The sequence below is a fragment of the Salmo salar genome, chromosome 18, assembly GCF_965601325.2.
Source record: "Salmo salar chromosome 18, fSalSal1, whole genome shotgun sequence".
NCBI classification, from domain to species: Eukaryota; Metazoa; Chordata; class Actinopteri; order Salmoniformes; family Salmonidae; genus Salmo; species Salmo salar.
The window spans coordinates 77,144,426-77,171,160 of NC_138308.1; the positions used below are offsets into that span (position 1 = coordinate 77,144,426).

General features: G+C 47.4%; 1 protein-coding gene across 2 annotated transcripts in view; it reads left to right on the top strand.

Annotated features, from left to right (window-relative positions):
* Positions 1 to 26,735, top strand: part of LOC106577633 (insulin receptor substrate 1-B) — a 61,297-nt gene that overhangs the window by 8,889 nt on the left and 25,673 nt on the right. The window contains exons 2-4 of one of the 2 annotated variants that reach the window (XM_014155926.3): positions 12,636 to 12,940; positions 13,109 to 16,277; positions 16,414 to 16,885. In XM_014155926.3, coding sequence (XP_014011401.3) covers positions 12,636 to 12,940; positions 13,109 to 16,277; positions 16,414 to 16,550 — 3,611 coding nt within the window. In that variant the 3' untranslated portion in view covers positions 16,551 to 16,885. Of the gene's footprint in view, positions 1 to 12,635; positions 12,941 to 13,108; positions 16,278 to 16,413; positions 16,886 to 26,735 lie in introns of those variants that run through there. The other variant, XM_014155927.3, reaches the window with a different exon arrangement.

Genomic DNA, 26,735 nt, shown 5'->3' on the forward strand with positions numbered 1-26,735 from the left:
GTCACCCTCTCCTCCCGTTTGTTTAGTGTTGTGTTATAAGCGTAAATCTATTTTCTCTGACTGGTCTGAAGTTTAGACATTTCTCAGTCAACCCCAGCTCCAGCCAGCTACATCAATCTACACCCATACGGCTCGTATTGCATATAGGGTCTAGCTCATGTGGTTTCAACATTTTCCATCTCTTTCATGCAGACGTTTGACAAAATAATTTTTGAGGTGAATGAGGCCAACTTGTGTGCGCACCCACTCACACACAACCCTTGGCATTCCAACCCATATAGAGTAAAACGGTATGTTATACAGTGCTTGGAAGAGTCGACAACAAGCTCCACCCATTTTAAGTGATGCCATTGGGAAAATGGGCGGAGTCTCTGTGTCAGTGACCATCTAGTCTTCAGGGTTTCTGTCCAGTAAGCTGAAAGTGTATGGGGGTAACGTGAACCCCCACTTGTACAATTGGGAGAGTAGAAGGATTCACACCCACCCAGCTACCTTTTCAGTCGAGCAAGTACTGTGCCGCTGCCGCCTTCAAGCCATGTCAGTCTCCTTGATCCTATTGGTGTGGAGCAGTGCTTTGACATGCTATGGCTTGAACTGAGGTTTTGAGCCAAAGCTGACACATTGAGAGCTACAGTATTACGTCACAGTGCTACATTATTATTGGCAATGTATGTGGGAACAGGGGCTACAAAGGAGAGAAATGCATTCTCTCTCTCTCTCCACACACACACACACACACACACACAGATGGCATATGTTTTACTGTCCTTGTGGGGACTTAAAATTAACCCCTAACCTTAACCCATAACCCTAATTGTAACCCTAACCCTTACCCATAAGCTTAAAATATCCTTTGTCCCACGAGGGAGAATTTTCTTTGTTTAACTATCCTTGTGGGGACTTTGGGGGATTTCCTGTACCCATGAGGAGCCCCCCCAAACAGACAGCACAGCAGTTAGTCTGTGCACCCGTCGCCCACTTTCAATAACTGCCCCAGTCTCAGACTCTATCCGTGCTGCGTTCTGGGAAACTCACCTGGAGCAACCTGGGACTGCCTTCATCAGGCAATCTCCCTCCCTCCGCTAACCCGTAACATTCACAAATACAGTCCAGCTGCCATGCAGAGACCGAGAGAGATATTGAGATCTTTATTTGTTCAGCTGGTTCCAAGGAGGCCATATGGCCAGTAAATACAGTATCAAGCTGTAAGAGAAGCTTATTTACCAAACTATTTATATTCACTGGAGTGTATCAAGGCTGAAGTAGGGTATTAGAAGTATGGGGCATCATTGTTTGCCAGGCAAATAAAGTCCTCTGGCTCACAAGCCACCTCAAGAACGGTTGTTGGACCTAGTAAACAACGAAGCAGTGTAAACTGGAGATGAGATACACAGCACTGTTATGCCAGGCAGGGGCACTGTGCACAGCCTCGCTAAAACACACACACACACACACACACACACACACACACACACACACACACACACACACACACTAGGAGGTAAACCGCTCATTAAACTATAGTGTCAAACACAACCAGCAAGCCACAACCCAGAACAAAGACCCTTCCAGGTCTGTCTCGATGATAAACAGCTACTAAGCTCTGATCTACAGTGAGCTGTCCCTTTTGGCCTCACATAAACCACAGATATATTCACTGGTGTATGATCCACTAACCCCATATTAGCTCTGATCTACAGTCAGTGTTCCCGTTTCACTTCATATAACAGACATGACTGTTATCTGATACTCTGACTCTATATCAGTGCAAGCCAAGACACCACTTCACCCATGTGGATACACTTGTCTCAAGGCATGGCTGTAGTGTAGTATTTATACCCAGCCCTTGTCAGTCAGTCTCCCAGTCATCCAGTTAGGCGGTATGATCTGGATCCCACCGGTGGCCGCCTCGGCCGGGGAGACGATTAAACGTTAAACCCAGTTAAACTGCTGCTCATCTCCCTAATTAGACCGTAATTGTTGTCTCCGAGTCGGCCCGACTCAGCGCTGCCTAATGGGGACAACAGGACGGTGGGTGTGAACCGGAGCTAGCTTAGCCTAGAGCTATTTTGGCCGCTAAGACCCATGGGCTGTGTCCCAAATGGCACCCTATTCCCTATATAGTGCACTACGTTTGACCAGAGCCCTGGTCAAAAGTAATGCACTACGTAGGAAATAGGGCGCCATTTGGGATGCCGCCTGAGTAAGCACTGTGAGCAAGCACTGTGAGCTGGACCCTCCCTCCTCCTTCTCACGTTAGCCACAGGGCCACGGGGTCATTTCCTATGCAGAAAATTGTTTACACCCATTAACACCCTGTAATTTCATTCAACATGTTGGGCTAGCCCGTGTTTTGCTGGGCGAGTAGATCCCCTGTTGCGCAATAGACCCATGTTCACTCTCAACAGTCAGCTACTGTAAAAGGTCAGTCCGAAGGCTCGGCTCGACATTCAGGCTTGAGAGTGATCAATTTAAATCCCCTATATGCGCTTCATATGCATGTTATATGTGCAACAAGCACGATTTATCCCAAGGATAGTCGGTAAGTGGCCCATAATTTGATTGACATGAAGGAAAGGCTGAGAGAGGAACACAATCGATCACGTCGGTGAGTGTCCATATGGCGCGATGCAGCTGTGAGCAGAGGACGTTTATGCATGTATAGAAACCGTTTTATGGAGATATTGATCTGCTGGTTGATAGTACATGATAATGGCTAAGCACCAGCTCACCGCACTGTGGTGCAGGACCGGGTCAATGGGTTCATCTCAGTGGTGAATGAATTTGACTTCTGCAGCTGCGCTGACATGAAGAAAACTGGACAGGTTCCAGTATATTCCATTGGTAGGCCTCTTCTGCTATATCACTTTGGCTTATCTTGTACTTTTGGCTGAGTGATGAAGAATAGGAGACGAGAATAGACAGCCTCTTCTGGTATGCACCTGGTGTGTCCTCCTCCTGCGCAGTCTTCATCCGTCAGTGGTTCTGTGACCACACAAAAGCCTTGACGTGGCGCTCTTTAATGATGGCTGCCAGGTTGACGAGGTTGTTGTGAAGACCAACCAGCACGCTCGCTAACCTTCACGCTCACTTTCATGTGGTGCTTTAGCGATGACAAATCTGGATGCCTCGCTGATAATTGTGTGTGTGTGTGTGTGTGTCTTCATAACACATACCATATGTGCGAACTGAGCCTTAGGGAGGTGGTGGTGTTGTGTACGTGTTGTGTTTCTTCCTCCGGGGGCCAGGAGAGAGGGGGATGTATAATGAGGGAGTGGGAACGAGAGAGAGTGAGGGAAGGAGAGGTGGGGGAGTAGAGGAGACAGACTGGTACAGTCGGCAGTAAGGGAGATCCTTTTTTGGGGGGGACCCACGGTTTTATTGACACACAGACACACACACACCCACCCACACTGTACACAGCTGTCCTGTGTCTCTCCACACTGGTAACTCAGGGTGATGGCGAGAGATGAGGGGGAGAGATAGCCGAGCAGGCGAGATGGGAAATAAAGGGACTTCAAGCCTCGGATGTCCAGCTCGTTGGCTTCTTTGGTGACGTATTTGAGAGCGTTGTGGCATGCTAGGGCACTGGGGTCAGCAGCATGAAACAAGGCCACGTGGGAAAAGGATCTTTCCATCTCAGCTCTAGCTTTCAGTGATTTACTGAGTGCATTAGCGAAACTAAGAGAGATAACGTTTTTACGCCTAGCACTCACAGATATCGATCCCTTCCATGAATCTGATGAGATTGGAATGAAATCCACAAAAAGCGAAGGGGGGGGGCACTGCCTTACTTCATAAAATGATCATATGTACAGTAGGCTACTTCACACCAAAAAAATAGGTTCTAAATGTAACCTAAAGAGACTTTTTGGTCAAATGGAAGTTGAGAAACTATACCCTCAACTTCACTACAGCGCCTCACTAATAAAATAGACTATACATTATGCAACACTACTGAATCCTACCATACTTCACACATGCAGGCTATCTGACAACTGAGGGCTACTCCAAGGAACCATGTCCATACTGAACCTACATGGCAGAGTTGAGGGCATTTCCATGGAAAAGGATCCATGAGCACCAACATGTGAAGTTTATAGGAGCATATCAAGTTGGGGTCAAATGAAATCTAAGCGTCTATCTTTTTTAGAAACTGGAATAAGCAAAGGCTTTGATTTCTTGTCAAACAGGTGGTGAACGGGTCTTAGAAAACATCCAGCCGAAAAAGTCTTAAAAGGTATTAGAATTACATCGAAACACAATAATGTAAAACTAAAAGACTTCTGGCAACTAATATCAACACTTGTATTTAGTTTAGGATATATATTTTTTCCTTCTGTAAGTTTAAAGGGACACTTCAGGATTTTGTAAATTAAGCCCTTTATCTACTCCCCAGAGTCAGATGAACTTGTGGATAAAAATTGTATGTCTCTGCGTGCAGTTTGATGGAAGTCGCTAACTAGCATTAGCGCATTTGCTAACTAGTGTTAGCACAAAGACTGGAAGTCTATGGTAACTGCTAGCATGCTAGTAGATACCATAGCCTTCCAGACATTGGCCTAACACTAGTTAGCATTGGCTCACGAAACTACCTCTTAACTTCCTTCATACTGGATCTATTGTCAAAATCCCGAAGTATACCTTTATGAAACATTGCCTTGTGCCTTGAAATTCAGTAACCAAAAACCCACATATTCTGTTACCGATTATTCCGAAATTCTATGAATGATTTGGTAACGGAATTTCTGCAATTTAATTGGCTACAAGGAGAAATTGTAGCAGTCACAAACCACAGTTGGGTCACCTGCTACAGTCCTTCCTTCCACTGGCATACTGTTATGTTCAGCTCATTACAGTTTTCTTTCTCTTTCTGTGGTCATTCCGCCCTGGCCTTGATTTCAATGTCCACAGATGTCATTTTTTGGTCCAGTCCCGACGGGCCTTGATTTCAACATCTACCGACCTTTGGACCAGTCTTCATTTGGACCAAACAAAGACATCCATGACTGGACCAAATCTGAACCAATCATGGACGTCTATGTTTCACAAGTTTGGACAGCACAGTACAGTACGTTACAGTAAAGTAGAGCACAGTAGAGAAAAGTAGAGTAGATTATAGCTCAGTACAGTAAAGAAAAGTAAAGTAAAGTTCAGTACAGTACAGTCTTGGACTGCTCAAAAGAGTAGTACAAAGTGTAATAGAGTTCACTACAGTACACAGTAGACCACACGAGTTGAGTCCACTATAATGTACTGTACTGAACAATACTGTATTGAACTATACTCTACTTGACTGTACTGTACTGAACTATGGTGTACTGTACTGAACTGCACTGAACTATACTCTACTTGACTATGCTGTACTGAACTGAACTGTACTGTACTGAACTGAACTGTACTGTACTGCACTGAACTGTACTGTACTGCACTGAACTATACTCTACTTGACTATACTGTACTGAACTATACTGTACTGAACTATACTCTACTTGACTGCACTGAACTATACTCTACTTGACTATACTGTACTGAACTATGCTGTACTGAATTATACTCTACTTGACTATGCTGTACTGAATTATACTCTACTTGACTATACTGTACTGAATTATACTCTACTTGACTATACTGTACTGAACTATGCTGTACTGAATTATACTGTACTGAACTATACTCTACTTGACTATACTGTACTGAACTATGCTGTACTGAACTATACTCTACTTGAATATACTGTGCTGAACTGTACTGCACTGAACTATACTCTACTTGACTATACTGTACTGAACTATACTCTACTTGACTATACTGCACTGAACTATACTCTACTTGACTATGCTGTACTGAACTATACTCTACTTGACTATACTGTACTGAACTATACTCTACTTGACTATACTGTACTGAACTATGCTGTACTGAACTATACTCTACTTGAATATAGTGTGCTGAACTTTACGGTACTGAACTATACTCTACTGTACTCTAATGTGCTTTACTTTGATGTCCAAACTTGTGAAACATAGACATCTATGATTGGTTCAGATTTGGTCCGATCCAACCAAATTTGGTCTTGTTTGCTGGCGGAGATCATTAAAATAATAGCCAGTGTGTAGAATAATACCCAAATATGCAAAGGATATTGTATATTTCTACCTTTGTGAAACCTATTTAGGATGCATCGCCATTCATATCTTAGTCCTTTACTTCTGTGTAGATCAGGCACCCATGATGAAATTCCGTTACCACAGTTCTGTTCCCGTGTAAATCCACTTCACTTACTGTAGTTCCGTAAGTTTTTCCCAATGTGCGGTATCATGTCATAGCTGAAACCCCATTCTTTCTGCAGAGATCTTTCAATCTTAATTCTGAGCCGATATTTAAGAGTTTTTGGAAAATGTGGTCACATAAAAAACTGAGCGAGATTTTACGGAAATTCTGTTACCAAACTTTGCATCTGCACTGTTCTTCCAGTAAATGTGTTTTTGTAAAATGTTCTGTGAAATTGTTAACAGTAGTCCTTGTGCATAGAGTTGTATTGTTTGTTAAACTTTGAAATCAATGTTTTTTGTTTGGCATACATTTTAATTCCGTTACATGTGGAATTGCCCTTGACCTACATTGAACAGGGTCGCCTTGCCAGTGTGTGATAACAGCTATCACTATGTCACACTCAGTTCGTCGCTAATGGAAAGGGCTTATCAATATCCCAGCAGCCAGCTAACATGCACACGCACACATATACAGTTGAAGTCGGAAGTTTACATACACTTAGGTTGGAGTCATTGAAACTCGTTTTTCAACCAATCCATACATTTCTTGTTAACAAACTATAGTTTTGGCAAGTCGGTTAGGACACCTACTGTGTGCATGACACAAGTAGTTCTTCCAACAATTGTTTACAGACAGATTATTTCACTTATAATTAACTGTATCACAATTCCAGTGGGTCAGAAGTTTACATACACTAAGTTGACTGTGCCTTTAAACAGCTTGGAAAATTCCAGAAAATGATGTCATGGCTTTAGAAGCTTCTGATAGGCTAATTTACATCATTTGAGTCAATTGGAGGTGTGCCTGTGGATGTATTTCAAGGCCTACCTTCAAACTCGGTGCCTCTTTGCTTGACATCATGGGAAAATCAAAAGAAATCAGCCAAGACTTCAGAAAAAATTGTAGACCTCCACAAGTCTGGTTCATCCTTGGGAGCAATTTCCAAATGCCTGAAGGTACCATGTTCATCTGTACAAACAATAGTACGCAAGTATAAACACCATGGGATCACGCAGCCGTCATACCGCTCAGGAAGGAGACGCATTCTGTCTCCTAGAGATTAACGTACTTTGGTGTGAAAAGTGCAAATCAATCCCAGAACAACAGCAAAGGACCTTGTGAAGATGCTGGAGGAAACAGGTACAAAAGTATCTATATCCACAGTAAAACGAGTCCTATATCGACATAACCTGAAAGGCCGCTCAGCAAAGATGAAGCCACTGCTCCAAAACCGCCATAAACAATACAGACAGCGGTTTGCAACTGCACATGGGGACAAAGATTGTCCTTTTTGGAGAAATGTCCTCTGGTCTGATGAAACAATAATAGAACTGTTTAGCCATAATGACCATTGTTATGGTTGGAGGAAAATGGGGGAGGCTTGCAAGCCGAAGAACAACATCCCAACCGTGAAGCACGGGGGTGGCAGCATCATGTTTTGGGGGTGCTTTGCTGCAGGAGGGACTGGTGCACTTCACAAAATAGATGGCAGCATGAGGGAGGAATATTATGTGGATATATTGAAGCAACATCAGTCAGGAAGTTAAAGCTTGGTCGCAAATGAGTCTTCCAATTGGACAATGACCCCAAGCATATTTCCAAAGTTGTGGCAAAATGGCTTAAGGACAACAAAGTCAAGGTATTGGAGTGGCCATCACAAAGCCCTGACCTCAATACTATAGACAATTTGTGGGCAGAACTGAAAAAGTGTGTGTGAGCAAGGAGGCCAACAAATCTGACTCAGTTACACCAGCTCTGTCAGGAGGAATAGGCCAAAATTCACCCAACTTATTGTGGGAAGCTTGTGGAAGGCTACCTGAAACGTTTGACCCAAGTTAAACAATTTAAAGGCAATGCTACCAAATACTAATTGAGTGTATGTAAACTTCTGACCCACTGGGAATGTGATGAAAGAAATAAAAGCTGAATAAATCATTCTCTCTACGATTATTCTGACATTTCACATTCTTAAAATAAAGTGGTGATCCTAACTGACCTAAGACGGAATGTTTACTTGGATTAAATGTCAGGAATTGTGAAAAACTGAGTTCAAATGTATTTGGCTAAGGTGTATGTAAACTTCCGACTTCAACTGTACACACAGACACACACACACACACACACACACACGGCTAGCAGCCCCACAGGTTCATGTGCAAAGGACAAACAGCTGTTATGACCCCCAATAAAGGCTGACCTGGATCAGGAGGAAGCAGGGGGAATACCGTAGTGCCTTGGAGCCAACAAGTCATAATCACACCTTAAGTCATATAATGGCCTGTGGAGAGATGCCCAGCAAGACATATTAGTCTACAGTACATGCTTATACTCGTCTTGAGGGGGGAGAGAAGGGTGCCGTTAATAAAGTATGTGTGAATAGTGTGTGTGTGTGTGTGTGTGTGTGTGTGTGTGTGTGTGTGTGTGTGTGTGTGTGTGTGTGTGTGTGTGTGTGTGTGTGTGTGTGTGTGTGTGTGTGTGTGTGTTCTGGACTTCACACTACAGTTGGTGGTAGCCATACGTGAAGCTGAACGTTGTGATAAGGTTGCAGTGAGGTTATAATACATGACCTATCTTGTATGAATAGAGTAGTGTGTCAGACTGTGTTCAAACTGCAGTTGGTTACATCCATTAATCACATGTTGAACTGAATGTTTCAGTAAGGTTGTCGCATGGTTGAAGTACAGTAACGATGGGCTAGATGAATAGAGTAGAAAGTGTTCTACTTATCCTGCAGTTGGCTGTAGCCACAGACTAGCCACGTGGAAAAGCCATCTGAAGCTGAATGTTGCGATAAGGTTGCCTTACAGTTGTCATGCTAACAGGAACCGGCTACTGTTCACCCAGAGAGGTGGTCCATGTAGCCCAGGAGCACAGTGTCACTTTGACTCTGTCTTCGCTGTCCTGTAGTCTTATGAATCATCAAGACCGCTGCTAAGGGCTTCGGAGATGACCGCTGTGTGTGTGTGTGTGAGAGCTAAGCTCGTTTGCAGTGTTATGTACCCCCGTCCGTCCATCCGTCTGTCCCTCTGTCCTTGTGCTGGACCTGACTGCACGGTCGCCCCACTGGGTTTTCATTGCGTGAGCTAAAACCCTTGCTCTTTCTCCATCGCTGGCTCTGTTAGTAACACTCTGCCAGGGAGAGGTCCCGTAGGGGACAGCCAGTCACATCTAGAATTCACACACTTCTGTACACCTCCTACTTCTGTAACGTTTGAAAGAGGTTGTCACGATGGCGGGTTGGGTAGCTTAGATGGATATCATGGCCGCTTTAAGGCGACGAGATGTGCAGCTGTGTAACCATGTACGCAGAGGGTCAGGAAGCAAGTTCAGGGAGCGAATACATTTAAATAAATAAATGAGCAAAACAAGAAACACAAACAGCGCACCGACATGAAAAACAGGAACAATGACGACCGGGGAAGAAACCAAAGGGAGTGACATATAAAGGGCATGTAATCAAGGAGGTGATGGAGTCCAGGTGAGTGTTTATTACGCGCCTAACGCTGGTGACAGGTGTGCGCCCTAACGAGCAGCCTGGTGACCTAGACGCCGGAGAGGGAGCACACGTGACAAGCTGATGCGTTTGACTGAGCTAGCGAGGTCTTGAGCTGCTCTGACTGCTGCAGACAGTGCGTGTGGCTGTGTGTGCACGTGCATTCCGTGCGTGCGTATCACTAGCAGGTGGAGGAGGGAAAACGGTGGCCTTGCGAGACCCGAGATCAAAGAAGGCTCTTGTAGGGCTGTTGGGGGTTGAAGTGGGAAACTTGACGCTCGGCTGATTTCTAAGGATGTATTCATAACAAGCAAAACAGGGCTGCTTGGCGGATAGCTGAGGAGTTCTTTAGGATAAAAGAAACACACGATCAAGCGGTATTTGGCATGGGGATCTGAGGCCGTGCGTGGGAAGGAAGGACAGCGGAGTGGGATAGTAAGATGGTGACAGGGAGAGAAATAGTGTGAAGGAAGGACGGTGAATCTATATTGACTTCCATTATTACCCTTCAAGTCAAGTTTTTGTTGTCAGTCAGTAGATCCCGGAAAGTCTACGTCTTTTCATTCCTCGTATTTCATTCATTCTTTAACTTCTGCGTTCATTTTTCTCAAGGACCTTTTTGTTTTCCTTCTGCATTACCTCATCTGTCTCAGTCCCTCTGCCTCAAAATCTCCAAAACAAATCTTTCTGGTAGTAAATCTTTATGCAGCTGGCAACAACACACACACACACACACAGACAGACAGACAGCGGTCCATGAAATAGTCAAGCTTGGCCTAGAGTGACTCATCTAATGCAGAGGACATGCACCGTACACAGCCAATGGTCTACTGTCTAAACCTATGGCATCAGAGGAGGCTGGTGGGAGGAGCTGTGGGAAGACGGGCTCATTGTAATAGCTGGAATGGAATCCATGGAACGGAGCTAAACACGTTGTTTCCATGTGTTTGGTATCATTGATTCCATTCCAGCCATTACAATGAGCCCGTCCACCTACAGCTTCTCTCACCAGCCTCCTCTGTCTGGCATAACAGCTATTCTGGTGTGCCTTGAAGTCCTGGTTCATCATTCATCTAGCGGTAAGAAAGCCAGAACACACACACACACACAGGTTTCCCATTCCACCACCGCAACTGAATGTTTTGGAAGCGGGGAGTGGAAGTGTTAGTCATAACGGAGGTCGAGTCTGTCGTCGTTTTTGTTTTTGCGTTCGTGCCCGGAGGTTTTTGTCCATACACATGGTTGTGATTATTGGGTTAAGCGGAAGGCACGGGAGAGACAGGAGGAACACGTTTCCCCGCACCTTTATTGACACCACTTCATAGTAAGGGCTTTCTTGTGTTTGGCTGAAGTTGACAGAGGTGCCTCTAAGAGCTAACAGTGTAAACATCTAAACATTTAGGCCTAGTCTCGAAGTGAGTGTGGGTCGCTTGCTTGCGAAGGATTCATTGACACCCATTCTTATCTATGAAAGGCGTTTATTAAACAGGTTCTCCGGTCCCCTTACCTACCACTGATACTAACAGAGGACTTCACTGTTCCGTATTAGACCAAGTGAGCTCAGTCTCAAGAAAAGTGTGCTCTTCTCTCTACGGTGAGGGACCTGTAAATGAGGGTCTACTGTAACCCGAACTTTATACAGTAAATTAACTATTTTTCTATGGGGTTGGAATGTATTCAGAACGTCTCAAACCTGCAAACACCAACCAGGTGTATGGAAAAGCAGTCGTCCTATTGGCTACAGAGACGGGCGGGATGGATGGGAAATTATGGACACCGACCATACCGATCACTTATCGCAGGCATTTTGCTGATATCGTTCTTTACAGTAAGTAGCTTATTCTACAGAAATTAAGTTTGTAATTAAAGAAGTTTGCTTATATGGGTGATAGTTAATGGGACAGTTCACACTAGTAGTAGTAGTATAAAGGATAATAAGAAAAAAACAGTGGTGCACATTGTTATAAACCTATTGTTCTATTTATTGTTATCACATCAATTCAGACAATTTATCGCGATATGGATTTTTGTCGATATCGCCCAGCTCTAATCTACAGGAAGTCTCCCGTAGGCGTTGCAAGTCAGTAAAAAGACAGTCTAGTCTTTTTGTTTTCATAGTCCTTGTCCTTTTGAAGTGCCTGAATCCTCAACAGTTTACATTTTTCATGCGTGTGTGTGTGTGTGTGGCCACCGAGTTGAAACATGCCGCTGCAGGAAGAGCAGGACTCACAAGCCGCTGTGGATTGTTCAGAATTTGCTAAAACACTAGATATCAGCACAGCTTCCATATCAGTGGAGGCTTGTTCGTGTGTGCTATGTAAATAGTGGTGCTTTCATCTCACATTCCCTCGTAACTGAGGCACGACGGTCATGTTGGTCTGTTTTAATCTCTATATTCCATCCCTCTATCCGCCCACCTGCTTTAATCACTATATTCCATCCCTCTATCCGCCCACCTGTTTTAATCTATATATTCCATCCCTCTATCCACCCACCTGTTTTAATCTCTATATTCCATCCCTCTATCCGCCCACCTGCTTTAATCTCTATATTCCATCCCTCTATCCACCCACCTGTTTTAATCTCTATATTCCATCCCTCTATCCGCCCACCTGCTTTAATCACTATATTCCATCCCTCTATCCGCCCACCTGTTTTAATCTCTATATTCCATCCCTCTATCCACCCACCTGTTTTAATCTCTATATTCCATCCCTCTATCCGCCCACCTGCTTTTATCCCTCTATCCACCCACCTGTCTCTCAATCTCTCTCTTTCTTGATCTATTTCTCTCTTTCTCCCTATATAAAGCACTTCTCTCTCTTTCTCCCCGCTCTAAATCCTTCCCTTCTGTCCTCCTCTCCAGGTAAGGCGGCTAGTACCGACACCGGTCCGGGAGGGGACTACGGTGTACCCACCCCAGGCCCCGCCTTCAAGGAGGTGTGGCAGGTCAAGGTGTGGCCAAAGGGGCTGGGCCAGGCCAAGAACCTGGTGGGCGTCTACCGGCTGTGCCTGACCGAGAAGACGGTCAACTTCGTCAAGCTTAATTCAGATGCCGCCGCCGTGGTCCTGCAACTGATGAATGTGAGGCGCTGCGGTCACTCCGAGAACTTCTTCTTCGTGGAGGTTGGTCGTTCCGCGGTCACGGGCCCCGGGGAGTTCTGGATGCAGGTGAGATGAGATGTAACACAGGCCTAGTCTCTGGGGTTACAGCTCTGAATGGTCACTGGGTTTTGATTGGCAAGCTGTGTATTCATCCTAATGCATGACCATTTGATGTTGGCTAAACTGAAAGGAAAAGAGAACCCATAGAGTATAACTGTGTTCTGTCTCATGCAGGTGGATGACTCTGTGGTGGCCCAGAACATGCATGAGACGCTGCTGGAAGCCATGAAGGCCTTGAGCGAGGAGTTCCGGCAGCGCAGCAAGTCGCAGTCCAACTCCGGACCAGGAGGGGGCGCTACAGCCTCCAACCCCATCAGCGTCCCCTCGCGACGCCACCACCCCAACCCGCCCCCCAGCCAGGTGGGCTTCACCCGCAGGCCCCGCACTGAGCCGCCTGGAGGGGCTGGAACTGGGGGCAACAGTGCCAACGCATCACCCACTCCCCGCCACAGCTTCCCCAGGTCACGCACAGCCAGTGACGGGGGTAAAGGTGAAGAAGGAGTGGGTGGAGCGTGCGGAGGGGTAGGGCAGAGTTCCAGTCTTACTACCAACGGGTCCTGCTCCACCACGCCCATCCTCAGGTCCAAATCGGCCCGCTCGGCCCCCACCCTGGCCAAGAACAACCCGATGGGCCTGATGCGCTCCGTCTCCACCCCAGCCCCCTCCCCGGCCCCCAGCCTCTCCTCCAGCTCCGGCCACGGCTCAGAGTTTGGGGTAGTGGTGGGTGCGACCGGAGGAGGGGGTGGAGGAGCAGGGGCCGGTGCATACAGCCGCGTCCCCTCCCACAACGCTTCCGTGTCGGGCTCCCCCAGCGACTATGGCTCCTCGGATGAGTACGGCTCCAGCCCTGGGGAGCAATCCTCCCACTCCCTCCTGGCCCCCTTCCCCAACATGCCTGGAGGGTCAGCCGGGTCGGGCGGCCACGGTCAACCCTTGGACGATGAGGCTGCTAACTACATCCTAATGGGCCAGCGTGGTGGAGGTGGCGGTGGAGCCACGTCATCTGGCTCTCTGCCTGCTGGTGCATCCAGCTCAGCCCCTTCCCACCAGGCCCAGACAAGGAGGGTCCTGCGTCGCTCCTCCAGCCGGGAATGTGAGGCTGAGAGGCAGCTGCTGAGCAAGCGGGCGTCCCTGCCGCCCATGGCTCTGGAGCGCCTGGCCCCACGGCCCCGCAGGGGGGAGGAGGAGCAGGACGAGGACGCGGCCGACTACGCCATCATGTCACGCAGCACCAGCAGGGAGTCCTTCACCACCTCCTCCTCTTCACGGAGAGACTCTGAAATAAGCCCCGGTGGCGAGGGGGGAGGAGGGGGGTACCTGGATGTGGCTGGAGAGTTGGGTGGAGGTGGAGGTATAGTGCGGGATAACGGCTACATGTCCATGCTACCGGGAGGAGTGACCCAACCCCCTGTCAACCTCACCAACTCGCTTTCCGCCTCTGTTGCTGACGAGTCCAAGCTGGCGGACGACTACATGGCCATGACACCCAACAACAGCGTATCACCGCCACAACAGATCCGGCCCCCTCCCGGAGACGGCTACATGATGATGTCACCCAACAGCAGCTGCTCTCCGGACCAGCGTGGTGGCCTGGCAGGCGGGGCCTGGGTGGGCAGCAGCAGCGCGGACAGCCGGGCGGGCAGCGACTACATGAACATGTCCCCCATCAGCGCCCGCTCGGCCAACAGCAGCCCCCCTCCCCCCGAGCACCCCCCTCAGACAGACCCCCATCCCCTTCAGCAGGCTCCCAAGATGGTCTACTCCTACTACTCACTGCCCCGCTCCTACAAACACACGCCACCTGGTGGACACTTTGAGGACGGCCGAGGCAGGAGGCCCAATGGGAGCGGTGGTGGTAGAGGGGTTGGCAGGGCAGTGGGTGTTCGTCAGGACCCGAATTTGGGTGCGGTCCAAGGTCGTCACCTGTCCCTCTCCTCGTCCTCATACTCCTCCAGCTCGGCCAGCAGCGAGAGCCTAGGGGAGAATGAGGACAGGTCTTCCCAGGGAGCAGGCCCCTCAGGTGGGGGAGCTCACTCTAAAGACATAGGGCTCCTCCAGCAGAGACGGGCGGCCCCCAAGCAGGGCCAGCAAGGGGGAGCCAGGACCCGGCCGGTCAGCCTGTTTGTGGACGTTTCCAAAGCCAACACCCTCCCCAGGGTCCGTGAGAACCCCCTCCACCCGGAGCCCAAGAGCCCAGGGGAGTACGTGAGCATCCAGTTCAAGGGGGAGAAAAGCACCAGAGGAGGGCCAGGAGGTGGGGAAGGGAGGGGACTCAGACATGGGATGTCCCTCCCTCGCGGTTCCAGCCAGCGTCCCTCACACCAGCCTGCGTCCTGCCTGGGGGGGTTCCTGCCCCTCTCCCGCAGCCCCTCGGCCCCCCTGACACCCCTCACCCCTCCATCAGCCTCTGAGTATGTCAACATGGACCTGGGGCCCTCTCCGTCCCCCTCGCCCTTCTCACTGACACCGCTGGGCTTCCCTTCCTTCCCCACCCCTCCTACGCCCCCTCTCATAGCCCTGGCACCCAAGGCCCGCGGTGAGCTCAGGGTGTCCCCTCAGCAGCAAGGGGAACCCGATGGGGCTGAAGCAGGACCCAGGATAAACAGACAGACTACCCGCGTTGTGGTGACTCAATCAGAGTCCCCTACCTCCTGCGGGGACTATACAGAGATGGCCTTCAGCTTGAACAACAACACTGTTGCCAGCTCCATGTCCAATAACACCTCCTCCAAAGCCCCCTCCCCAGCCAGCCCCGAGCCACCAGTCCCTGTCCTCACCTTGGGCCTGGACTTCCCCCTGGCCAAAACCGGGCCCAACCCGGACCACGGCGCTAAAGTGATCCGGGCCGACACCCAGGGCCGCAGACGCCACTGCTCCGAAACCTTCCTCCCCTCCCCCTCTCTCCCTCCCCCGTCCTCCTCCAACTCTTCCTCTGTCACCTCCCTCTTCCCGGAGCACGCCCAGGCTGTGGCTCGCCGTCTGGGTTTGGAGGGCGTGCTGTGGGGAAACGGAGCATCAGCCGAGCATCTCCCCTCGCAGTTCCTCCTTCCCGGGCCTGGCCTGCCCTCTGCCCAGGCTTCATCCATGGAGCAAGGCCTCAACTACATAGACTTGGACTTGGCTAACAAAGAGAGCCCTCATTCAGCGCTAGACGGTTCTTCAACCGTCCAGGCCAACCCTCTTCGCCTCTACTCGTCTATGCTGACTGGGGGGGCCGGGACGGTGGTGTCCGGGGCTGGAGTGGGGGGCAGTGTAGGCTCCAACCTCAACACCTATGCCAGCATTGACTTCTACAAGTCAGAGGAGTTGCGAACACATCAGAACGGAAACAAGGATGGTACAGGTAAGATGAACTGGTTTTTCACGTCTGCTCCTTTTGCCATATTTAGGTAGTAGTCTAAATGTTCTCTCTCTCTCTCTCTCTCTCTCTCTCTCTCTCTCTCTCTCTCCTCTCTCTCTCTCTCTCTCTCTCTCTCAAGCTTTGTGTGCAGCTTTGGTTGCTCCCCTGAGCCTCTTCTTATGCCACCTCTCTCTCTCTCCCACCTCCATCGCTGTGTCCTGCTGCTACTGTCGAGATTATTCAGATGAAACAGTGGCCTTTTACATAATCACATGAAACTGAGCAGTTCTGTCCATCTATGTTCATATTCAGGCCCACCTGGCGCCGGATTACACACACACACACACACACACACACACACACACACACACACACACACACACACACACAAACACAGAAACCAATCGATTATTTGTTACTGTCTATTTAAGCCTAAATCAAAGATATGGTTAGGCTGCTATCTGTAGCTAAGTACATGCAATGGTTTTATCTGCAAATCTATTTTGTCTAAAGGGCAGAGCAATATGAAACCTTTTTAAAATTCAATTTTCATTTGTAGCGGTTGCATAAGGCTGAAACAACCTATTAAAACAATTCTTATTCCATGAAAATGTGCTTATTGATTTTTTTCATGTCTCAAGACTGCACATTCTATGCAATTTTATCAACGGAAAATATCCATTTAGAAAAAAGTTAATAGCAAATTCTACACTAGCCTTGCGTTTTGCTACATGTATGACAAACATCTTCTCTGAGAAGGAGACAAACGTTCTCTGAGAGAAGGCCGTCTTTCCTGACTTAGCCTGAGCTGGCTCATTAGAGAAGCCTGTCTTCCCTAAAATTGATGAGGGAAATCTCTGTGGAGTGGTACTGCTTGACCTACAAAAGGCATTTGATACAGTTAACCACTGTCTCCTAATCTCCAAAATGGAGGCACTGGGGTTAAGCAGTATCCCTCTAGGCTGGGTAAAGTCCTATTTATCAGGTAGGGAGCAAGTAGTAGAGATTAATGGTTCACTGTCTCAGGCAAAACCAATGAGTTGTGGCGTTCTGCAGGGGAGCGTGCTTGGGCCTCTACTGTTTTTACTATATATTAACGATATGAAAGATGCTTGTTCATGCCGTCTTTTCCTTTATGCAGATGACTCTACACTTCTGGTGTCTCACAAAAGTACAACTATGTTGGAGAGCATACTTAGCACAGAGCTTACTAACATTAGCAAATGGCTTGGAGATAATAAGCTATCTCTGCACTTAGGGAAAACTGAGGCAATTATTTTTGGAGTTAGGGGGTGGGGTGCTGACTACTAAAACCTCTGTTAGCTACCTGGAAGCTTGGAAGGTGTGAGCATGGCCAATAAAGTGCTAGGGAAGGTAATGCCAGGACTAAGTTTTTGGCTAGAAAGTCCAAGCTGCTTGATAAGGACTCCATGAAAGTGCTAGCCACTGCCCTCATTCAATGCCATTTTGACTATGCTAGTACTTCCTGGTTTGGGGGCTTATCTAAACTTATGAAGAGGAAGCTCCAGTTAGGCCAGAATAAGCCGATCAGGGTAGTATTGAAGGTGAGTCCACGTACTCACATAGGCAGGAGCTGCTTTCTGGAACTAAACTGGCTGCCTGTTGAGGCTCGGTTGTCCCAGATTAGACGAGGTTTGGTTTACAGGAGTATTTATGGTTCTGTGCCCAGGTATCTAAGTGATTATTTTCCTCGTGTTAGGGATACACACAATCACAGCACTAGATCAGATGATGCTGATGTGTGCTTATACAGGTTCAGGAGTAATGCTGGGAAAGGTACTTTCTTGTATACTGGAGCCTCAGAATGGAATGACTTGCCTCTGCCAATAAAAATTACGTCCTCTCTGGGCAGCTTTAAAAATAAAGTAAAAATATGTTTGATGTCTTCTATGCCCATATGAATAACCCCTTTGATGTTAACTGCAATGATGAGATAGATGTTCTTCTTCTTTGTTTTTATATTTTATTATCTTAATGCCATACTGTGTTTCACTGTGTTCAATCTTGCCTAGCCATCTTGTCTCAAGAGGACCACAATGGAAATAAGTCCCAGACTTTATTGTGTGTTATCCTCCATTGATGTGCATGTATGGCTTTTTCAAGTTTTATGTTTGCTTGTTTTTTTAAATGGTCGAATTAATAAACTAAACTAAACTATCCTGAGCTGGCTCATTAGAGAAGCCCGTCTACCCTGACTTAGCCTGAGCTGGCTCATTAGAGAAACCCGTCTACCCTGACTTAGCCTGAGCTGGCTCATTAGAGAAGCCCGTCTACCCTGACTTAGCCTGAACTGGCTTATTATAGAAGCCTGTCTTCCCTGAATTAGCCTGAGCTGGCTCATTAGAGAAGCCTGTCTTCCCTGAATTAGCCTGAGCTGGTTCATTATAGAAGCCTGTCTTCCCTAACCTGGCCTGAGCTGGCACATTAGAGAAGCCTGTCTTCCCTGACTTAGCCTGAGCTGGTTCATTATAGAAGCCTGTCTTCCCTGACATAGGCTGAGCTGGTTCATTATAGAAGCCTGTCTTCCCTGACATAGGCTGAGCTCGCTCCGTAGAGAAGCCCGTCTTCCCTAACTTGGCCTGAGCTGGCTCCTTAGAGAAGCCTGTCTTCCCTGACTTAGCCTGAGCTGGTTCATTATAGAAGCCCGTCTTCCCTGACTTGGCCTGAGCTGGTTCATTAGAGAAGCCCGTCTTCCCTGACATAGGCTGAGCTGGTTCATTAGAGAAGCCCGTCTTCCCTGACTTAGCCTGAGCTGGTTCATTATAGAAGCCCGTCTTCCCTGACTTGGCCTGAGCTGGTTCATTAGAGAAGCCCGTCTTCCCTGACATAGGCTGAGCTGGTTCATTATAGAAGCCCGTCTTCCCTAACTTGGCCTGAGCTGGCTCGTTAGAGAAGCCCGTCTTCCCTGACTTGGCCTGAGCTGGCTCGTTAGAGAATTCCGTCTTCCCTGACTTAGCCTGAGCTGGCTCATTAGAGAATTCCGTCTTCCCTGATTTAGCCTGAGCTGGCTCATTAGAGAAGCCCGTCTTCCCTGATTTAGCCTGAGCTGGTTCATTAGAGAAGCCCGACCACTGTATCTGTATAGATAGACCCCAGTTAAACTCTGAGTGGGGATTTATAAGCCGGTACTAACTACTAAAGTACTGAGTTGTGGAGCGTTAGCAGTCGCTAGCCTTCACACTGTGGGCCTTTATGGAGGATTTTAGCCCTCCACAGTGGGTCCTTATTGGGAACATGTTAGCATGGCCTTCACACTGTAAGCCAGGCAGCATGGGGCAGAATGTTACACGTTGGCTGTGAATGTTGAGAGGGGGCCAGCGTTTCACTAACTCACACTGCTCCCAAATGCCTCTGTACAGTGACCCCTCCTCCCTTCATCCCTCCAGTCCATTCCGCCTCCCCCTTTTTCCTTCTCCAATAAATGATCCTTTTGTTCGGGTGTTTCTGCCGTGGTAGGTTGCCAGCTCCCTTCAGCTGGGCCAGGCTGGACTGAACTGAACTGAGCTCCCCCTCTCCCCTAAAACGTGTTCTCGCTCTCTCTCTCGTCCCACCTCTCTCTCTCTCTCTCTCTCTCATCTCTTTCTCTCCTCTCTCTCTCCTCTTCTAATGTTCTTTCTTCACTCTTCTGTCTTGTATCATCTTTCTGCTCTTCTCTTCTCCCCCTCTCTTTCTCTCCTCTCTCTGTCTCTTTCTGCTCTTCTCTTCTCCCCCTCTCTTTCTCTCCTCTCTGTCTCTTTCTGCTCTTCTCTTCTCCCCCTCTCTTTCTCTCCTCTCTCTGTCTCTTTCTGCTCTTCTCCCCCTCTCTTTCTCTCCTCTCTCTGTCTCTTTCTGCTCTTCTCCCCCTCTCTTTCTCTCCTCTCTCTGTCTCTTTTCTTTCTCTTCCCTCTGTTTTCCCATTGTGTCTCGCTCTGTCCCGGAACGATGAGAGAAGGCAGATAAAAATAGATTTTGGGAGTGCATGGGAAGTACCCCTCTTATGGAGGAAAGCGACTAGGATAGAGAGAACGAATGCCAGATAGGAATAGAATGATAGCCAGTGTGAATGAAGTGTGAAGAACCCAAAAGTACAGACTGATCCGTGGATTACGACGCGGTATGGAAGCAATTATTAGTCTCGTCTGTGCATTTATGTAGGCCTAAGATTTTAGGTAAACTAACTCTGATCCATGGTAATTGTGGGGATTTCTTTCTGGCAAGCTCCAGCGTGTGTGTGTGTGTGCGTGTGTGTGTGCGTGTGTGTGTGTGTGTGTGTGTGTGTGTGTGTGTGTGTGTGTGTGTGTGTGTGTGTGTGTGTGTGTGTGTGTGTGTGTGTGTGTGTGGGGGGGGTGGGGGTGGATGTGTTTAACTATACTTGTGGGGACCAGAATAGTAAACTAACAAAGATCTGACCAACTGGGAGGCATTTTGTTAGTCCCCACAAGGTCAAATGTTATTTTGAAGGCGTTAAGGTTAGAATTAGTGTTAGGGTTAGAATTAGGTTATAGGCGCTAGGTTTAGGGTTAGGGAAAATAGGATTTTGAATCTAACTGAATTGTGTCTCCCAACAAGGTTAGTTATACGAGACTGTGTGTGTGTGTACGTGCGTGTGGTGTGTGAGAGGCTGTGGTGAGTGGCTGTCTGTTTATGTAGAGTTTATTCGTGGGTGTGTACGTCATGTGTAGTGTACAGTGCACACGACTGCATGCCTGTGACCGTTTATGTGTTTTTTAATGGGAGCTTTAAATGATTTAGATGGGAAGTGCACTGTGAACACGTGGCCCCTCCTGAAACACACACGTCTGTGTTTAGGGTTACCTCATACTTATGTATGTTTCAACTACGGTGTCCTGCACATATGCTTCTTCAAAAAGGAGAAAGGCGATTTGAAACAGAGTAGGATGGATGGGGCGAGTGCATGTGTTTACCAATGAGTGATGTGAAGTGGTTTTCCTGTAAAGTCAGATGGTGGAAATCCAATCCCCCTGTAGGCCATGCCAACATGTTTCAGGAAGACCATGTGACACTCTATTAGCCGTCTCACCACCATGCCTCGGGCTGCCCCCCTAACCTCCACATTACAACGTTTCATAATGTACCTCTATCCGTGGTCATTTGAAAAAGGCGACCAATGCTAAACTGACACCTAGGCCCTACCCCCTAAACCAACACCTAGCCCCTACCCCCTAAACCGACACCTAGCCCCTACCCCCTAAACCGACACCTAGCCTCTACCCCCTAAATCGATCCCTAGCCCCTACCCCCTAAACCGACACCTAGCCCCTACCCCCTAAACCGACACCTAGCCCCTACCCCCTAAACCGACACCTAGCCCCTATCCCCTAAACCGGCCCCTAGCCCCTACCCCCTAAACCGACACCTAGCCCCTACCCCCTAAACCGACACCTAGCCCCTACCCCCTAAACCGACACCTAGCCCCTACCCCCTAAACCGACACCTAGCCCCTACCCCCTAAACCGACACCTAGCCCCTACCCCCTAAACCGACACCTAGCCCCTACCCCCTAAACCGACACCTAGCCCCTAAACCGACACCTACCCCCTAAACCGACACCTAGCCCCTACCCCCTAAACCGACACCTAGCCCCTACCCCCTAAACCGACACCTAGCCCCTACCCCCTAAACCGACACCTATCCCCTACCCCCTAAACCGACACCTATCCCCTACCCCCTAAACCGACACCTAGGCCCTACCCCCTAAACCGACACCTAGGCCCTACCCCCTAAACCGACACCTAGCCCCTACCCCCTAAACCGACACCTAGGCCCTACCCCCTAAACCGACACCTAGCCCCAACCCCCTAAACCGGCCCCTAGCCCCTACCCCCTAAACCGGCCCCTAGCCCCTACCCCCTAAACCGGCCCCTAGCCCCTACCCCCTAAACCGACACCTAGCCCCTACCCCCTAAACCGACACCTAGCCCCTACCCCCTAAACCGGCCCCTAGCCCCTACCCCCTAAACCGGCCCCTAGCCCCTACCCCCTAAACCGACACCTAGCCCCTACCCCCTAAACCGACACCTAGCCCCTACCCCCTAAACTGACACCTATCCCCTACACCTATCCCGGGTCCCTATCCCCTACAACAAGCCCCTACCCCGGGTCCCCTAGCCCCTACACCTATCCCGGGTCCCTATCCCTTACACCTAGCCCCTATCCCGGGCCCCTAGCCCCTACAACAAGCTCCTACCCCGGGCCCCTAGCTGCTACACCTAGCCCCTATCCCGGGCCCCTAGCCCCTACAACAAGCTCCTACCCCGGGCCCCTAGCCCCTTTACCTGTCCCCTACCCCTCTACCCTCTATGAGTTTCACCCAACTACTGACGCAGGATCCGAGACTTTGCAATCTTTTCAATTCAATAAATCTTTTTAAGTCTCTGAAGGGACAGCATAAAAACTCAGGATTAGTGAGAAACAAAAAATCATGACCTACATACTTATATGACCTCGGTCCCTGCATTTGCATAGCCTGTCATAGTGGTATACACGCTAGTAGCATGGCACTGTCCTGTATCGCTCTGTAATGCTGTAGTGCCTGCTGGCAAGCCTAAGGGTGACATGGCATGTTGGCACCTCCTCAATGCCCCATGCCAACTGTGGAACTTCTGGAGAGGTGCTTAACCAGTCATGGGCACCACTTGCTCTGGGGCACACGACACACACACACACACACACCACATGACACACACACACACACGGACGCACGTATATATACACACACCGTTGGGACTCGGGAGGGAGGGAAAAATAAGAACCCATTCACCCAAATCTACTGCTCTCACTCACTCATTCCCTCTCCCACACACACACACACACACACACACACACACACACACACACACACACACACACACACACACACACACACACACACACACACACACACACACGTCTGGCCTCTGTTCTGTGGTGGCTGCTCACCCAGTGGTAAGTGCTGCAGTGAGTGATGGAGTAAAGTTGATCCGAGGCGGTTTAGAAGTATTTAATCCGTCTCACCCCTCCTCACCCCTCCCTCTTCATCCTTGTTGTTGGAGTTATATTACAAACACACACACATACAGTACATACACACATACAAACACAAACCCTTTTTCTTTCTGTCCATCCATCACTCTCTCTCTCTCTCTCACACACACACACACCTGGACACCACACACTGAACAAGTCTACTCTGTCATTGAATCCCTGACCTGAAACCATAGCCAGGCGACACCTATTTATATGCTACCAGTATTTTTACTATCCTTTTGTACTTTTTGCTGACTGCAGTCAGTGCGTAGCGTCTGCAATGCATTTATTTGCCTTGTGTATTTGTACGCTTCTTTTTTACTTGGTACAGATGTAGGATCTTAATTTGATCACCCTGTTGCAGGAGAACTTTCCTTCCAATGCAGCACATGTTAAACGTGAAGGTGTATTTGAGATTTAAAAAGGCTTCTGAAGTTTGTAATTTTCACGTTTAACTTTCAGACTTGATTTTCCCTCAAAAATGTATCATCCCCTACAAAAAAATGGCATTAATTATAATACACATAGTAATTCACACTTCTGTTTCTGCAGGATTATTTGCCTTCGACATCTATAATAAGACGGTTGGATAGATGCAAGGCCTGTTAGAGTAGATGACTAGATATGACATTCGGTACAGTTAGTCACACAGTGGCCGCGGGTGCCATCTTGACAGGGAAATTATGAAGAGATGTAAGTAAATTCTCAACGTGACACGACTCAAAAGGACTTAGAGAAACTGTACATTTTGTGTTACAGAGTGTTGAACATTAGGCAACATCCTGCCAATTGCATCATATGTATCAGTAACTGCCTTCTCATGGATGTTGCAGTTTATTATGAAATTCACGTCTGTTCCCGATTAACTGTTGACTCCCCGTACCTGCTTCTCATCTCCGGCGTTGGTCCTTACAGTATCTGGTATTTAAAATACTTATTTTTCTGTGTATTTGAGTATTTTCAAATACACAGCCCAAAACAAGTACTTTTATTTAAGTAATGGTTATTTGTAAAAAGTAAATAGTCTACCAAATACTATTTTCAAATACCTGGGTTAAATACATGGTAGTCTATTTGAGTCAGTGTATTTGAGTATTTCCACATTTATTTCCAAATACATTAAAATATTCAACTACTTGTCTTTTCAAATAAAATAGATCTTTGAAAATACTGACTTTGAATTGAATTGAAAGTTAGCCTAGTTCAGATATTTGAAGGTCTGGTCTAAATATAGGGCAAATAGCATTTTCTTAAGACAATGAAGTGAGTTTTCCATTTGTATCTACAGTTGAAGTCGGAAGTTTACATACACCTCAGCCAAATACATTTAAACTCCGTTTTTCACAATTCTTGACATTTAAGCCGAGTATAAATTCCCTGTTTTAGGTCAGTTAGGATCAGAATAATAGTAGAGTGTCACGCCCTGACCATAGAGAGCCATTTTTTCTCTATGGTGTAGTAGGTCAGGGGTGACTAGGGGGTGATCTAGTATATCTATGTCTATGTTGTGCTCTAGTTTATTTTTCTATGTTTTTTTTTTTTGTATGATTCCCAATTAGAGGCAGCTGGTAATCGTTGTCTCTAATTGGGGATCATATTTAAGTAGTTATTTTTCCCTCCTGTGTTTGTGGGATCTTGTTTTTGTGTATGTGCCTATTTGCACTTCACTGTCTTCACATTTCGTTTGATCAGTTATTGTTTTTTGTATTTTGCTGAAGTTTCATGTTATTATAAAGATGTGGAACGCTACTCACGCTGCGCCTTGGTCCAATCATTACGACGAGCGTGACAGAGAGAATGATTTATTTCAGCTTTTATTTCTTTCATCACATTCCCAGTGGGTCATCTATTTTGTGAAGTGCACCAGTCCCTCCTGCAGCAAAGCACCCCCACAACATGATGCTGCCACCCCCATGCTTCACGGTTGGGATGGTGTTCTTCGGCTTGCAAGCCTCCCCCTTTTTCCTCCAAACATAATGTTGGTCATTATGGCCAAACAGTTCTATTTTTGTTTCATCAGACCAGAGGACATTTCTCCAAAAAGTACGATCTTTGTCCCCATGTGCAGTTGCAAACCGTAGTCTGTCTTTTATATGGCAGTCTTGGAGCAGTCAATATAGAACTAATTTTACTGTGGATATAGATACTTTTGTACCTGTTTCCTCCAGCATCTTCACAATGTCCTTTGCTGTTGTTCTGGGATTGATTTGCACTTTTCGCACCAAAGTACATGAATCTCTAGGAGACAGAACGCGTCTCCTTCCTGAGCGGTATGACGGCTGCGTGGTCCCATGTGTTTATACTTGCGTACTATTGTTTGTACAGATGAACGTGGTACCTATTGCTCCCAAGGATGAACCAGACTTGTGGTGGTCTACAATTTTTTTTCTGAGGTCTTGGCTGATTTCTTCTGATTTTCCCATGATGTCAAGCAAAGAGGTACTGAGTTTGAAGGTACACCTCCATTTGACTCAAATGATGTCAATTAGCCTATCAGAAGCTTCTGAAGCCATGACACAATTTTCTGGAATGTTCAGAGCTGTTTAAAGGCACAGTCAATTTAGTGTATGTAAACTTCTGACCCACTGGAATTGTGATACAGTGAATTATAAGTGAAATAATCTGTCTGTAAACAATTGTTGGAAAAATGACTTGTGTCATGCACAAAGTAGATGTCCTAAACGACTTGCCAAAACTATAGTGTGTTAACAAGAAATTAGTGGAGTGGTTGAAAAACGAGTTTTAATGATTCCAACCTAAGTGTATGTAAACTTCCGACTTCAACTGTACATATTTGGCAGAATTGGCCTGGGAGTTCCAGTGTATTATAAATGCTGCATTATATAGGGCCCTATAAAATCTGTTTTCATTTTTGACTGGTTCCCGAGGCAGGTTTTCACCCTCAAAATCACACTTTTTTTTTTATAGAAGATCCAATTTTATTGTTTTGTCCACAACAATGCTTAAACCACATCAGTGTACCACTTGAGGTCTGGGAAAAATCTCTGACATTGTTCATTTGTGGTGTTGTTGTCGTTTTAATGCATGTGTGCACCAGCCATAGACTGTTGTTTGGCTAGCGGTGTTTCTGTAGCCCTCATGTGAATGCAGAGTTTGCAAAGCAAATTGCGACTGGATTGATGCAAATAATCATGATATAATGAATGAACATTTCTTTGAGAAGATTTTGTGGGAAAGCCTCTCCATCTACCAGCAGATGGTTATTGTTAGCATTATCGCTAATGGATACACAAAGGGAAGACTAGACATACACAACACACAGACAGTGACATTCCTCCCACTGGGCACACACTAGTTGAATCAACGTTATTTCCACGTCATTTCATTGAAATGACGTTGAACCCACGTGGAATAGACGTTGAATTGTCGTCTGTGCCCAGTGGGCTGTGTCGTTTCAGAAAGTTGCAGGAAAAT